General features: G+C 44.5%; 1 protein-coding gene across 4 annotated transcripts in view; it reads left to right on the top strand.

Annotated features, from left to right (window-relative positions):
- The first annotated feature begins 3,828 nt into the window (after window positions 1-3,828).
- The window catches only part of Ide (Insulin degrading metalloproteinase), a 33,274-nt gene continuing 23,356 nt past the window's right edge, over window positions 3,829-13,746 (top strand). Inside the window, exons 1-5 of one of the 4 annotated variants that reach the window (XM_069329937.1) lie at window positions 3,829-3,947; window positions 6,118-6,287; window positions 7,030-7,237; window positions 12,182-12,351; window positions 12,976-13,098. In XM_069329937.1, the coding sequence (XP_069186038.1) occupies window positions 6,137-6,287; window positions 7,030-7,237; window positions 12,182-12,351; window positions 12,976-13,098 (652 nt within the window). In that variant the 5' untranslated portion in view covers window positions 3,829-3,947; window positions 6,118-6,136. Of the gene's footprint in view, window positions 4,158-6,117; window positions 6,288-7,029; window positions 7,706-12,181; window positions 12,352-12,975; window positions 13,099-13,746 lie in introns of all 4 variants that reach the window. The other 3 variants (XM_069329936.1, XM_069329935.1, XM_069329938.1) reach the window with 3 other exon arrangements.

Genomic DNA, 13,746 nt, shown 5'->3' with positions numbered 1-13,746 from the left:
CGGGGTATATTGCCGGTACCCTATCTGCAGTGTATATATTCTGGGGGGGGGGGGCTCTCAGCAGTTAATTATGTAGATAATAATATACTGGATGAATCTTAATGAGGATGGAGTTTGGTATTTAGCGAGGCTGGAAGTTGGTATCAACGGTGGCCGTGGGTGCCGACTCTCTTATGACCGACCCATTAGCCTCACCAGTCACCCTGCAAAGCTTGGTGAGGCTAGCCCTAAAAGTCTGACCTCCAACCTTGCACAGACATTCTTTGTATTCATATAGAAGATATATCACCTCACGCACAGTCAATAACTATGATCTCCCATCCGGTCAACCATTTGCCGTTACTTTAACGACAAAAAATTTAAAAGCTAAATTCAGAAGCATAATTTTAGGTAGATATTCGTCGAGTTGAAGCCATGAACACTACAATGTTCATGGCTTCAAGCCTCAGCCATTATGTATAAGATCCGGCGGTCTCGTGGAAGTTCCATGACAACATAAAGTCGATCATATATAAAGAGGGAGCGGCAGTATAATCTACCAGCGTGATATATAGGGCCACGCTCCAGAGTTAATGTCACTTAGTGAAAGTGAACTATGTTATTCACTCTTTGAGGAGGAACCTGGCAGACCAGAGCACCATATATCAGCATATATGGTATTCACAACTGGGGTGAGCGAGTCTCGGTGACAAGCGGTTTAAGTCGTGGCACAAAGAGATGAGACAATACTATTTGGATATAATATCCAAGAGTAGCGTTCATTCAATCTACGTTGAATAAACGTTATCGACGTTATTCGACAGTGGATCAACGTTATCAGCGGTAATTCAGGTTGAATCAACGTTGATTCGGTGTTAGACTTGTGTTCCTCCTGACTATTGTGCCCACTGGGGGGCAGGCAGTGAAAGTCTGAGGAAGACGAGCACTAATGTGTACTCCCATCCTGATGACTTAACCAAAGAATCTGCCTTTAAAGGAAGGAAGGGAAGGAACTATCAGGGGTAAGCGCCAAGCCCTTACGACTATATAGCACTTGGAAGGGGTCAGGATAAGGATTAAGGATGGGACGGAGGGGGGGAGGAATGGTGCCCAACCACTTGGACGGTCGGGGATTGAACGTCGACCTGCATGAAGCGAAACCGTCGCTCTACCGTCCAGCCCAAGTGGTTGTGTAATTAAAGGAGACATTGAGTGTAACCTTGGAGTGTCAATGAGCAGTCTGAGAGCAATAGTACACCAAGAACTTCAACAAAATCTTATAGATCTGAGGTTAGTTAGTTTAGTTCATTTATTATGCACCCCATACCCATCTTGTGGGCGGTAGTGGAAAGGGTTACAGGGGCACATAATGGGCTCAGGGACTGAACCCCACAATTCATTTAGCTAAGCAAGTTACAATCTTGATGAGCTAGTTACAAAATTCAGTATAAGTCGTCACATCATGAACGGGTTCGAGATCGACCACAAGTACAGTTTCTAAATTAAGCAACTGACATAAATTATGACACTAGTTCTCCATATATGTTTGTCCTGCACACCGCCCCCCATCCAGTGGGCAGCGATGGATAGGTTACATTCACTTAGTTACTACCTACAGTTAGTAAACTGGGGATATTTGGCTAAAATTTCTGGTAGCAGATCATTTTGAATTAAATATTTACACATCGTTGGAACATTGGTTATAGAATTGTCTCTGAATTCACGTATCTTTTCGCACTCCATCACATAGTGACGGAGGGTGTGCGAATAATTTTATTGACACAGATCTGAGGCAAAGTGAAATCGACACCAGTAATTCCATCTATCCTCATACTGTCATGCAAGAGGATCCACACATCTATGGTTCATCCACTAAAATCAGCTGACTTCTAGATGTTACTACGGCTCGGCTAAGACTCGGTTACAAGTATCTCCGGGAATTCTGATTATCTGCCGATGTAGACCTGACCAAATGTAAACTGTGTCAACAAAATTATTCGCACACTCTCCGTCACTATGTGATGGAGTGCGAAAAGATACGTGAATTCAGAGACAATTCCATAACCAATGTTCCAACGATGTGTAAATATTTCATTCAAAAAGATCTGCTACCAGAATTTGTAGCCAAATATCCTAAGTTTGCTAACTGTAGGTAGTAACTAAGTGATTGTAACCTATCCACCGCTGCCCACTGGATGGGGGGCGGTTTGCAGGACAAACATATAAATTGTGACACTAGCTCTCCACATATGTCAGTTGCTTAATTTAGAAACTGTACTTGTGGTCGATCTCGAACCCGTTGATGATGTGACGACTTATACTGAATTTTGTAACTAGCTCATCAAGATTGTAACTTGCTTTGCTCCGGTTCGTACATGGTTGTGCTCCTGTTCGTACATGGTTGTGCTCTAGTGGTTGTTTGTGTACTAGTGCTCCAGGTTTGTTTGCTAGGGCTTTGTTTCTTTGCAAGGGCTTTATGTTTGTTTGCTAGAAATTTGGGTTTCTTTTTTTGTATATAGTTCAATTGTTTGATAGTGTGTTTCTAGGACAAGTGGAGGGTTTTAGGTAGCTCTAAGCAGATTTTTGTTTGGTCGAGCTAGGAATGGAGTTTGGTTGTGCTCTGGGACTGTTTAGCTTTATGGGGGTTGGATGAGATGTATACTTGCTAGGCTTACGGTTACACAACTGGTCGGGGTCTGGTTACACAACTGGTCAAGCTTCGGTTACACAACTGGTCGGGCTCCGGTTAAATAACTGGTCGGGCTCCGGTTAAATAACTGGTCGGGCTCCGGTTAATAACTGGTCGGGCTCCGGTTAAATAACTGGTCGGGCTCCGGTTAAGTAACTGGTCGGGCTCCGGGGGTGTCACCTGAGTTTTGGGTTGTGCATGGTCGGGCATCCGTTCGTGCATGGTTGTGATCCAGAGGTTGTTTGTTTGGTTCGTTCATGTTAGGCTTGCAGTTACACAACTGGTCGGGCTCCGGTTACACAACTGGTCAAGCTTCGGTTACACAACTGGTCGGGCTCCGGTTACACAACTTGTCAGCTTCCGATTGCATTACTCCGGGGGTGTGACTTGTTGGACTTTGAGTTGTGCATGGTTGTGTAGGGTTCGGTGTTCAATGAACGAAAAGGACATGAGCCGTTTAAATTGCGAACGCATACCAACGAATAACGATAGTAGTCTATATAACAAATTTATTGTCCTGTGGAGTTGATTTAACTTCCAGACACGTTTTGTTTAATAAATATTAAAGATTTAGTGGCTGTTTATGAAAGATATTATATAAATACACATTCTACTTCTTAATATCACCAATTAAATTTGCGACAATTTGAGCCATGAAATGCGACGACTGGATCACTGTGTACAGGAGGCTGATATGGCAGCAAACACTCTCCAGGCGACCATATATCTTGGATAAGTCGCTCCACACAATTGTCGCTTGGACCGTAGACTTCCTATGGCGTCACCTCTCACATATTTACGTCTCATTTCGTTATGAAATTAGATTATTTCAGAGTAAAAATAGGTTTGATCATGTTCTACGTGTAGCACCAACATTATAGTAAGTAAATATACCATATTTCTTCATTACTTACGTAATGCTAGGACGATTTGTGTAGTTTTGGCCCGATTTGGGTAATTCTATGGACCGGTTTTAACTCGGTTGGTCTCATCTTTCAAGGGGACTATAGTAATTTTTTTCTTCTGCTTTAACTCCTTATATAAGCATAAATGGACATGGGATATTCAATTTCTATATCTACTACTTAATCACTGTAACATGTTCTAATGTATATTTCATAAATAAAACACTGAATTGTTATATTAACGATGATCAACAGAATTCACTAGTCGAAACGTCCCAAGTGCGACACACCGTGGTACGAAGTGAGTGCGCATGCGCCTTAGGCCCTCCAGCTGGTAAATAATTTCCCACACCGCGGAGGCTTCTCGCTCACTGGTACTGGCGCTGTTTTTTGGTCCTTGTGTGCATATATTCAATGGTGATCCGCACTGTGCTGGGTTGTGTTGGTAGTTGGAGAGTAGTTGGGCGGGGTGTGGCCGCCAGAGAGAGGCTGTACCGGTCATTATCAGTGGTGTTGGGGAGAGGCTTCCTCAGCCCCCACTTGGTGAAGCTCTCCACCACTGTAGGACTCGTGTCCTCCTACAGGTTGGTCCTCTTCACGTTGCTCTTGTATCTGTAGTAGCTCAGTATGTCCTAGTGTTTACTAACGCCAGGGTTATGGACGTCTTAAACTGGAGTCTGGGTGCTGGACAGCCATGACTCCGTCTTGCCTCTGTCTTGACAAGTTTCTTCCACCATTTTCTATTAAAAATTTTTGCTCTATAGGTGTAATGTTGGTTTAATAATTGTGTTAGGACATCTCTGAATATATTTGATGACTTGCTACAAATGTTGCTTTTAATTTAGCTTTGTTCCTTGTATGTTAGAACGTGGACTTAGCAATGGTACTAGATAACTTTTTTTGTTTTTTTAATTTAATTAAGAAGTTGGGTCGATGACCAGAAAAGTTTGACCTGTCTTGTGTCAGTGCTATTCTTCAAACAAACCTAACCCAATCTAATGTAAATTACAGATTTAATTGTTTTGTCCAATCTATTGCTGGAACAGCTGGCCTCAGTCTTGACTTGGAATTGGGGATCCCGGATTAATTTCCTGGGTGGGACAGAAATGGTTGGACATTTCCTTTCACCTAATGCTTCTGTTTACCTAGCAGTAAATAGATTTCCAGAAGTTAGTCAACTGTTGTAGGGTTGCATCCTGGGGGAGCGGTCCGTAGTTCTCTCGTGTAGTTTAGTAACTGACTGGTTAGAGAGTCCAAATGCTTTGTAGATTAACTATACTGTACTTGTCTTCACTACAGTACTATGATACCATGGCATTGACAAAATGCCATAGACATTAAAATACAATGTCCTGCATTTGTATTTTATCTCTAGAAAGATGTGCATTTGATTTCCCATTGTTGGAAACAAAGTTTGTTAGGTTGATCAAGGTCCCTCAAGAACAATAATTAACTATTCTCAGGATGCAGCCCACACCAGTTGCCTTACTACCAAATACCTAGCAGTATGTAGGCATGTGGGTATTTGCTAACTGTTGCAGACATCAGGTGTAAGAAACTTACCCAAAGTCTCATTGTGCACAGGAATCAAACTTGAGACCTTTCACTTGTGAGTCATCACTAATGGCAAGCATCCATAGCACACAGAACAGTAGTGATGGATATCATTAACATTGAAGGTTGGAAATTACCCATTTAGGCAAAGCCTGAACCAGTATGGTATCCATGATATAGACTTAAGAATTTAACTATGTACTTCACAGTATTGGTCAATGGATTGTATTAAAAAAAAGGTTTAAAGAATTTTGAATGCATAATTTCTGTAGTCATTAACGAGAAATGAACATAGGCACAGTGGAGAGTACATACTGTAATTATATTTAATTTGTTTAATATACAGAAAATCTAATATAGATCCTGTAGAGTATTATAGTGTACTTGATATTAAGTAAATACAAAATTATCAGTGAAATCAGCTCACCTATGGTTTAAAGTGTTCTGAGCACTGTATAATATTTTATTTTTCTCCAGAAACTGTTCATCTTAGTTCAATTGTAGCAGTTAGGTTGCATGATAAATATTTTAAATTGCAATAAACTTTGGCTTAGTGAATCATTGTGTTGCTGCCATTTAAACCTTATATTTCTGCTGAAGATCACTTAAACATGATTGTTTAGATCTTCTGTATATGACAAGATGGTTACAAATGTTAACCATCTTGTGACCTTGAGTCTACACTTCTCAAGGTGAAACATTTAAAAAGGACAGTTTTCTGTCTAGACAAGAATAATTTTCCTGTTTATAGTACTTTATATAATCTTATGTAACTTGCCACAGTAATAGCAACATATATTCAATTTTTAATAGTACTGATTATATAACTTGGATTAATGTCCAAGATGTGCCAGACCCACATTCTAGATTTAGTCTCATAGCTAACATTGGCTTTGCAAAGATTTCATAAAAAGACAACAACATATTATGGTTTTATTTTTCTCTTCTGCCATAAATAGGTACTCAAAACTATATTTATCTGATTACTAGGAGTGTGAGTCTCACCACCATGGGGGTTAAAGAGCGTGTGGAATCTATAGTAAAGTCAGAGGAAGACCAACGCGAGTATCGGGCTCTTATCTTGGACAATGGCTTGAAAGTCTTGCTAATCTCAGACCCAGCAACAGACAAGTCTGCTGCATCACTTAATGTACATGTTGGTAAGTTGCCCAAAATAATCTTAGGCTTACTTAAATTTTTGGTCTTCAAGCACCTGTTAAGAATGTACAATGCTATTAATCCAAGTTCGTTTTATTTTTTATTTTATTTTTTAGTTTTTCAAAACCTATGATTACTGTAACAAGCTTTTTTCACCTTAGACTACTCTGGTCTAAGGTAAGTGAGTGTCTTGCTCTTCCATGGACATAGCCAGTCCACCCTGATTGATGCATCCTTCACATAGATTAAATAAACTAAGGCAGTACTGCTCTTTTCCAGCTGTCTCATCAGCTCGGTTAGCTCCGGGAAGCCTTCGGGTCTCACCCAGAAAATGCTGTTTCATTACATTCAACGCTGTTTTTTTTTTTTCCCCATTTGCTGAGGTTTTTGTTCAGTAAAATATGGGCCATTTTTCCTTTGAAAAGGATATTTCCAGGCATGGGCATAGGAATTATGCTTAGATATGGTTAAATCTTTTACAGCCAGGTTCTATAGGTTGTTGCCCTTAATATGACAGGTTGAGATTATAATTTTACTCAGTGAAATCAGCCCATAGGGTGTGGGAAAATGCATCCTGGACATATCTCTGGTTGCAACAAATTGGGGTTGTTCCCTTATAGTTCATTGAAAAGAGCTTGTACTGTATACATTTTCTTTGTTTACTGAATTTGGTTAGATTTTAAAGCATTTACCTTAAGGATAGTTTACTGTCCACTAAAATAATTGCCTTAATTCTGTGAACAGGTAGCATGTCAGATACAAGAGAGTTGCCGGGATTAGCGCACTTCTGCGAACACATGCTGTTCATGGGTACAGAGAAATACCCTTGTGAAAATGAGTACAATAAGTATCTGTCTGAGCATGGTGGCTCCAGCAATGCATACACCGCTGCTGATCACACGAATTACTATTTCGATGTTGCTCCTGATGCATTCGCAGGTGCACTAGACAGGTGAGGCACGGCCACAAAATGTTTAGTAATGATATGGTAACAAATTTTAATTTTTGATAGATGCTACCAGGAAATTTGAAATGGATAATTCAGCTGAATTGTAAATTTTAAGAATAATATTTAAATATGTAATCACTTCCAGGTATCCTAAATAAAAGCCATACATGTATATGCTGATGGATGGATATTGTATTTGATTCTTAGCCAAGCTACTTTTTATATTAATTTTTACAAATTTTATATTTTTTCTGGGGGGAGCCTCTTTGGCTTCCTGGACCTTACTAGGCTGATATGCTAATGTCAGACTTTGGCATCAATCATGTGTATGGAGTTCTATGGGCCTACCGGGGACCACAAGTCAGAACCTGGCCCCCTCAGAAGAGGCAAGGAGATCAATGGCCTGTAGAAACCCCCGTGTGGTTGGAAGCATTCTATGTCTGCCATCGACCGGGTCAGGCACCCAGAAAGGTAAGCATCCCAAAACAAACCCCCCCCCCTATTCTGGTGAAAATATTGCTACCAAAGCTGAACAAGTGGATAGAACTCCCCAAAATTAAATGAGCAAACGATCGTGACGTCACACGTCATCACGCAGCTGTCTGTGCAGCTCCCCCCTCCCCGGGAGGGAAAAGGGGGAAAGGGGAGCCCCAGACCCCACACACAGGCTATCCACCCTTTAATTCTTAGGCAGATGTTAGAGGCTCTGATCATGTGCTCTGGCTCCAGACATTGTTTCAGCACTGTGCTTTAAGTGTGGTGGCTGTCTTCTAGGGGTGCGAGAGCCAGGCGTTATTCTTCAGTACTCGGGCTGCATGCGCCTAGGGTTCCCTTCCCTAGGTACCCTGTAAGTTATTCCCTTGGGGCTTGGAGTTACCTTCCACAAGTTCCTTGGGTCCTGTCTCTGCTGGCCATTTTACTGCACGGTTTTTCAGCCACCCTTTGGATACTTGGGTGTTTTGGGTACTTGGGTGTTTTTGCCATAGGCTTTGGGTACTTGTCAGCCTATGTCTGACGTGCTGGTTCGCCGGGGACCCCGGGGGGTTCTTCCTGGAAGGGTCGTGCCAGGGCTCGGGGTTCCTCATCGTGGTAGGCCACAGGTGCCCGGTTCAGGTTCGTCGCCGCCTTCAGTCCTGCCTTCGTTTGGTCGGCACGGTGGTCGCTCTGTGCGAGGTTCTGGGTCTCGTAAGGGGCACCGGCTCTCGCGGTTCGCCTCATTGACGGGGCGATTGGGGGGAGGCTTGCGCTGTTCGCTCACGCTTGGTCCCGTGATTTGTGGGTGTTTCGTGTCATTTCTTTCGACCTGTGGTCGCGTTGGGTGGCCCCCTCCTCCTTCGGGAGGTTCGGGGCTGGTGGGGCAGGCCTCTTGCCCTGCGCTCTGTCGGGTCATCTTGGAGTGGGTTTGCTTGGGCGTGGTCGAAACGACGACGTCCCTCAGATGGGTTTCCCATCTGTTCCCAGTACCAAAACGTGACTGTGCGGACCTGCGGTTCATTCTGGACTTGTCCCGTCTGAACCCCTGGGTTTGCTGCCCCTCCTTTCGGATGACTACGCTGTCCCAGGTTTGACTTCTGTTGGAGTCGGGCGCTTGGATGGTGTCCCTGGACCTATGGGATGCTTATTGGCACGTCCCGCTTCCTTCGGGGTTCAGGGAACTAGCTCGGGTTTGTTGTGGAGCGTCAAGGTTACAACTTTCGTTGTCTCCCATTCGGGTTGAACCTGGCACCTCGCGTGTTTACACGCCTTACACGGGTCGTTGTGGCCCGTCTGCGTCTCTTAGGTGTTCGGGTGTTGGCCTATCTCGATGACTGGCTGGTTTGGGCTCCCAGCCAGTCCAGTTGTCTGCTAGCCAGGGATTTGGTTCTTCCTCAGCTCGCCGGGTTCGGGTTCTTGGTGAGCTGGAGGAAGTCCTATCTGGTTCCCTCCCAGGTTCGGACATGGCTGGGTCTTGTGTGGGACTCTCGGACCTCTTCCTTGTCTCTCCGTCCAGAGTCTCTCCTGCGGCTGTGGTCCCGCTTGCGCCTGTTTCTGGGGAGGCTCCCGGGTCACCCGGCGGTTGCTCGAGGGTCTGTGCAGGAGCCTGAACTTCGCGATGATGGTCTACCCGCCGGGTTGGGTTTGGCTTTGTCGGCTGTTCTGGTTCCTTCGGGGATGTCCCTTCCACCTCTCTCGCAATCGCTGGGTTCGGACCCCAGGGGCCTTGCGTCGGCTGCTGCATTGCCGGCTTCCTCTTCTGGTTTTTTGGGGTTCCGTGCCTTGGCGCCTACCCGAGCCCTCACGCGATGTGTTCATGGATGCGTTGTCTCTCGGCTGCAATTTTGTGACCAGTGCTCAGCAGGCTGGCCAGGGACGGTGGGTCCGTCCTTTCGTCGAGTCCACAGCACGGTACGGGAGTTCGCGGCGGTGTGGTTTGCTCTTCGGAGGGTTCGGGTCGCCCGCGGATCAACGATCTGGCTCTATTTGGACTGCTCCCAGTGGTTCATTGTCTGAACCGGGGCGATTCGATGCGGTTCTTGACTCTTTGGTGCTGGTCCCTTCAGGTGACTCGTCTGCCGAGTTCTCAAAGTTTGGCTCTCCTGGCAGTTCACGTGCGGGGTGGGCCCAACATCTTGGCCGACAGTCTGTCCCATTTCGTTCCCCTCTCCACAGAATGGACGGTCGACGCTGACTCCTTCAGGTGACCTTGCCGGATGTTTGGTCGCCCCTGAGGTGGACCTTTTCACGTCGGCGTTGTCGCGGCGCCTTCCTCTGTATGTAACGCCCTTTCCCGACTGCGAGGCCGTTGGGGTCGATGCCTTTCGGCAGGACTGGTCGAGGGTGGGGGTTCCTGTACCTCTTTTCCCTGGTTCAGCTGTTGCTCCAGGTCCTGACTCGCTTGGAGACTTACCAGGGGAGAGTTATCCTCTTGGCTCCATGGTGGCCGGCCCAACTGTGGTTTCAGGCGCTGCTTATTCGGTGTCCAAACCCGGAGGTTTTCCTGCAGATCCGCCTTTTCCAGCAGATTGGACCTAACATCACGTGGACTGGTTCGACCTTCCCCTCGAGTCTTTGGGTATGGTATTTTTGACTCGAGTTTATCGTCATCTATGGTGATCAGGTGGCTTCCGTGTTAGTGTCCCACCTGCGCGTTTCGTCTCGGCGGCGGTATGAAATTTCTTGGCGGTCCTTCAGTTTCTTCCTGCGTCTTCGTTGTTGTTCTTCGCTTTCTGTTAGGGTAGTATTGTCCTTTCTCTGTTGGTTGTTCCAGGACCGTCACCTTATGCCTAACACTGTCGCCTCATATTGTGTTATCGCCTTCAGTATTGATGTTACTTCTGCACCATTTCGCAAGCTGTCTTGGGCGTTGTTTCACCTCCGGCCTGCTCATGCGCCACCTGAGCCATCCTGGTCTTTGGACAGGGTGCTCTCTTGTCTTTCTTCTCAGTTTGTTGTGGCCCCTTTGGTTAGGACTGTTTCTCCAAGGCTCTTTTTCTGTTGGCATTGGCCTCTGGGGGTTGGGTTGGTGAGCTTCATGATCTCCTCCGGCGCAGGCGTTTCTGCTCTTTCGGTCTTCATGGTGCTTTTGTTCATTTGCAGCCGTCTCCTTCTTTTCTGGCGAAGAACGAAACTACTGCATTCTGGAGGGGTCCCTGGGTTGTGGATGCTTGGTTGGTTAGGCCGGGGGTGCATCATGTTTTGTGTCCAGTTGCGACTCTTCGTCGTTATTTGCGCGCCACGGCTTCTGTGTCCGGGGAGTTAGGGACTTACCGCCTCCCGGGTAAGTCCCTAACTTTTTCCTCTGTGGGTAGTTAGCTCCGGGGAGCCGCAGGGGCTCCCAGAAGCTCCCACCCAGAAAACCAGTGTTAAATGTAATGAAACTCCATTTTCTGGGCGAGACCCGGAGGCTCCCTGGCATCCCTCCCTCCGGTCAGCTATTTTTTTGCAGGTTTTGACATCCAGCCTAAGAACTAAAGGGTGGATAGCTGGCGTGTGGGGTCTGGGGCTCCCCCTTCCTCCTCCCAGGGAGGGGGGAGCTGCATAGACAGCGGCGTGATGACTTGTAAAGTCATGAGCGTTTGCTCGTTTCTTTTTGGGGAGTTCTATCCACTTGTTCGGCTTTTGGTAGCAATATTTTCACCTGAATAGGGGTTTGTTTTGGGATGCTTGCCTTTCTGGGTGCCTATCCCGGTCAATGGCAGACATAGAATGATCCCAATCTCACTGGGATCTCTATAGGCCATTGCTCCCCTTGCCTCTTTTGACGGGGCCAGGTTCTGGCTCGTGGTCCCCGGTAGGCCCATAGAACTCCATACATATGATTGATGCCAAACTCTGACATTAGCATATCAGCCTAGTAAGCTCCAGGGGAGCTTCCGGATCTCACCCAAAAATTGGTGTTTCATTACGTTCAACGCTGGTTTTTTATAACTGTGGGAACAAAAAAATCATGGAATACAATACTAATGTTTGTTTTGGAAAAATGGCCAAAAGAAAATATGAGATTAGTTAATGGTGTTGAGTAAGTATAAATGGAGAGTTATAGAAGTGGTGGATTAATTTAAATACCATTACTCGAGATGTGTCATTTAGGTTAAAGGGTAATTTGTGCATGCTAAGTTGAGAGTACAGTATAGTGAGTTAGGGAAGGCAAGTGACTGGTGCAGTGAAAGCCTTGGGTCAAAAGTATGATAAGAGATGCAATTGGATAGTTGTATGATGGAGTAATGGTGTCTTAACCTTATGTTTGGATGTTAACAGTGGTATGGTAGTATGGTTCACCTAGTGGTTTCTCCTAGTTGGAGACAGGAAGCCAGTTAAGCTTATTGAGGTCCTTTTCCAGGACACAGGTTTGATTAAATTTCGCAAGTAATTGTTCACCTTATCAAGAAACAATAGATTATGGTATTATCGTACTGTTTACACCATAATCTATATTACACGGTAATGAATGTCCTCCATTTTTTCCAGATTTTCTCAGTTTTTTGTAACTCCATTGTTTACGGAAAGTGCGGTGGATCGAGAAGTAAATGCGGTTAACTCGGAGCACGAGAAAAACATACAGAATGATTATTGGCGATTAGCTCAGTTGGAAAAATCTACAGCTGATCCAGAACATGACTTCAGCAAGTTTGGCACAGGTTAGTACAAGTACAGTATTATTTTAGAATGTTCTTTAATTAGCTCTTTCTACACAAGTTGTTTGTTAATTCTAGCATCCGATCTGCTTTAGAAAATAATATTTTCATATTTCATTACTTTTTCGTACCTATAATATACACAGATACATTCGTGTCATTAATATGTGCTCAATATTATATTTTTTGGACAACAAAAAATACTGTTTCTGGGGGGGGGGGAGCCCTGTCGGCTCCCCAGAGCTATCCAGGCTGAATGGATATGTATAACTTTCTGGCATCAGTCAATGTGCTTGGAGTTCTTGTCTACCGGGGACCACGAGCCAGAACCTGGCCCCCTCATAAAGGCACGAGGAGCAATGGCCTATAGAAACCCACCTGTGGTTGGGAGCATTCTATGTCTGCCACCGACCGGGACAAGCACCCAGAAAGGTAGGTGCCCCAAAACAAACCCCTATTCTGGTGAAACTATTGCTACCGAAAGCCGAACGAGTGGACAGAACTCCCCAAACAAAAATTAGCAAATGTAGAACATTATGCACTTAATATTAATAATTATTTAAAGCATCAACTGTACTTCATCTCCTCCCCAATCAAGTTTTGTAAGGCATCTCAATTTCTTTCCAGGAAACAAGGAAACTTTAGATATAATTCCAAAGGAGCAAGGCATTAATGTTCGGGACGCTCTACTACAATTTCATGCCAAGTGGTACTCGTCTAACATTATGGCCGTTGCCGTCCTGGGAAAAGGTAAGTTTCGAAACATAATGCAAAATAGCTCATTGGTCCACAAGGTATAGACTAGGATAATATTGCCAATCATCAGCAACTCTGTTTTTGCTGCTTAACTGATCCATAGTCTTTGTTCTGTTATCCAAAGCAGTTAGTATCTCTCGATGTATGAATAATTGAAAAATTGTTGATGGCATTAGGGCTAGATGAGGCTGGATGTGAGGGAGCTTCAGGTATCTCTCCACACACACACACACACCCACATTGCTTAACTCAGGTTTTGTTTATCGATTCTTACATTAATAAGCATTTTGTATCTCGAATCTTTCATTTTATTTAAGGTGAAATAGTATGGGTATGTTTATTTGGCAAAGGAAATAAGGAAAATATTACCTAGCTGACATTTTGTAATTTTATGTACATTATGACCAAAACACTTCATCGTTTATTAAGTTCAATGCAAATTTGCTGTTATTTATTGCTCGAGGCATTAGAGAGCCATTATTTATTAAATTTCTTACTTTGGGATAAAAATAGTTTTGATGACTTTGATATTCAACCTGTCCTCCGGAATAATACATTGCATTTTGATGTTAAAATCCTCAACGCCCAAAATATGATGTACCATAAACGATAGGAGCCAGCAAAAGTCCTTGTTTTCTATGC

The sequence above is a fragment of the Procambarus clarkii genome, chromosome 23 (genome assembly GCF_040958095.1).
Source record: "Procambarus clarkii isolate CNS0578487 chromosome 23, FALCON_Pclarkii_2.0, whole genome shotgun sequence".
Classification (NCBI taxonomy): domain Eukaryota; kingdom Metazoa; phylum Arthropoda; class Malacostraca; order Decapoda; family Cambaridae; genus Procambarus; species Procambarus clarkii.
The sequence above is the reverse complement of the archived record's forward strand: the minus strand, read 5'-3'. Positions and strand labels throughout refer to the sequence as shown.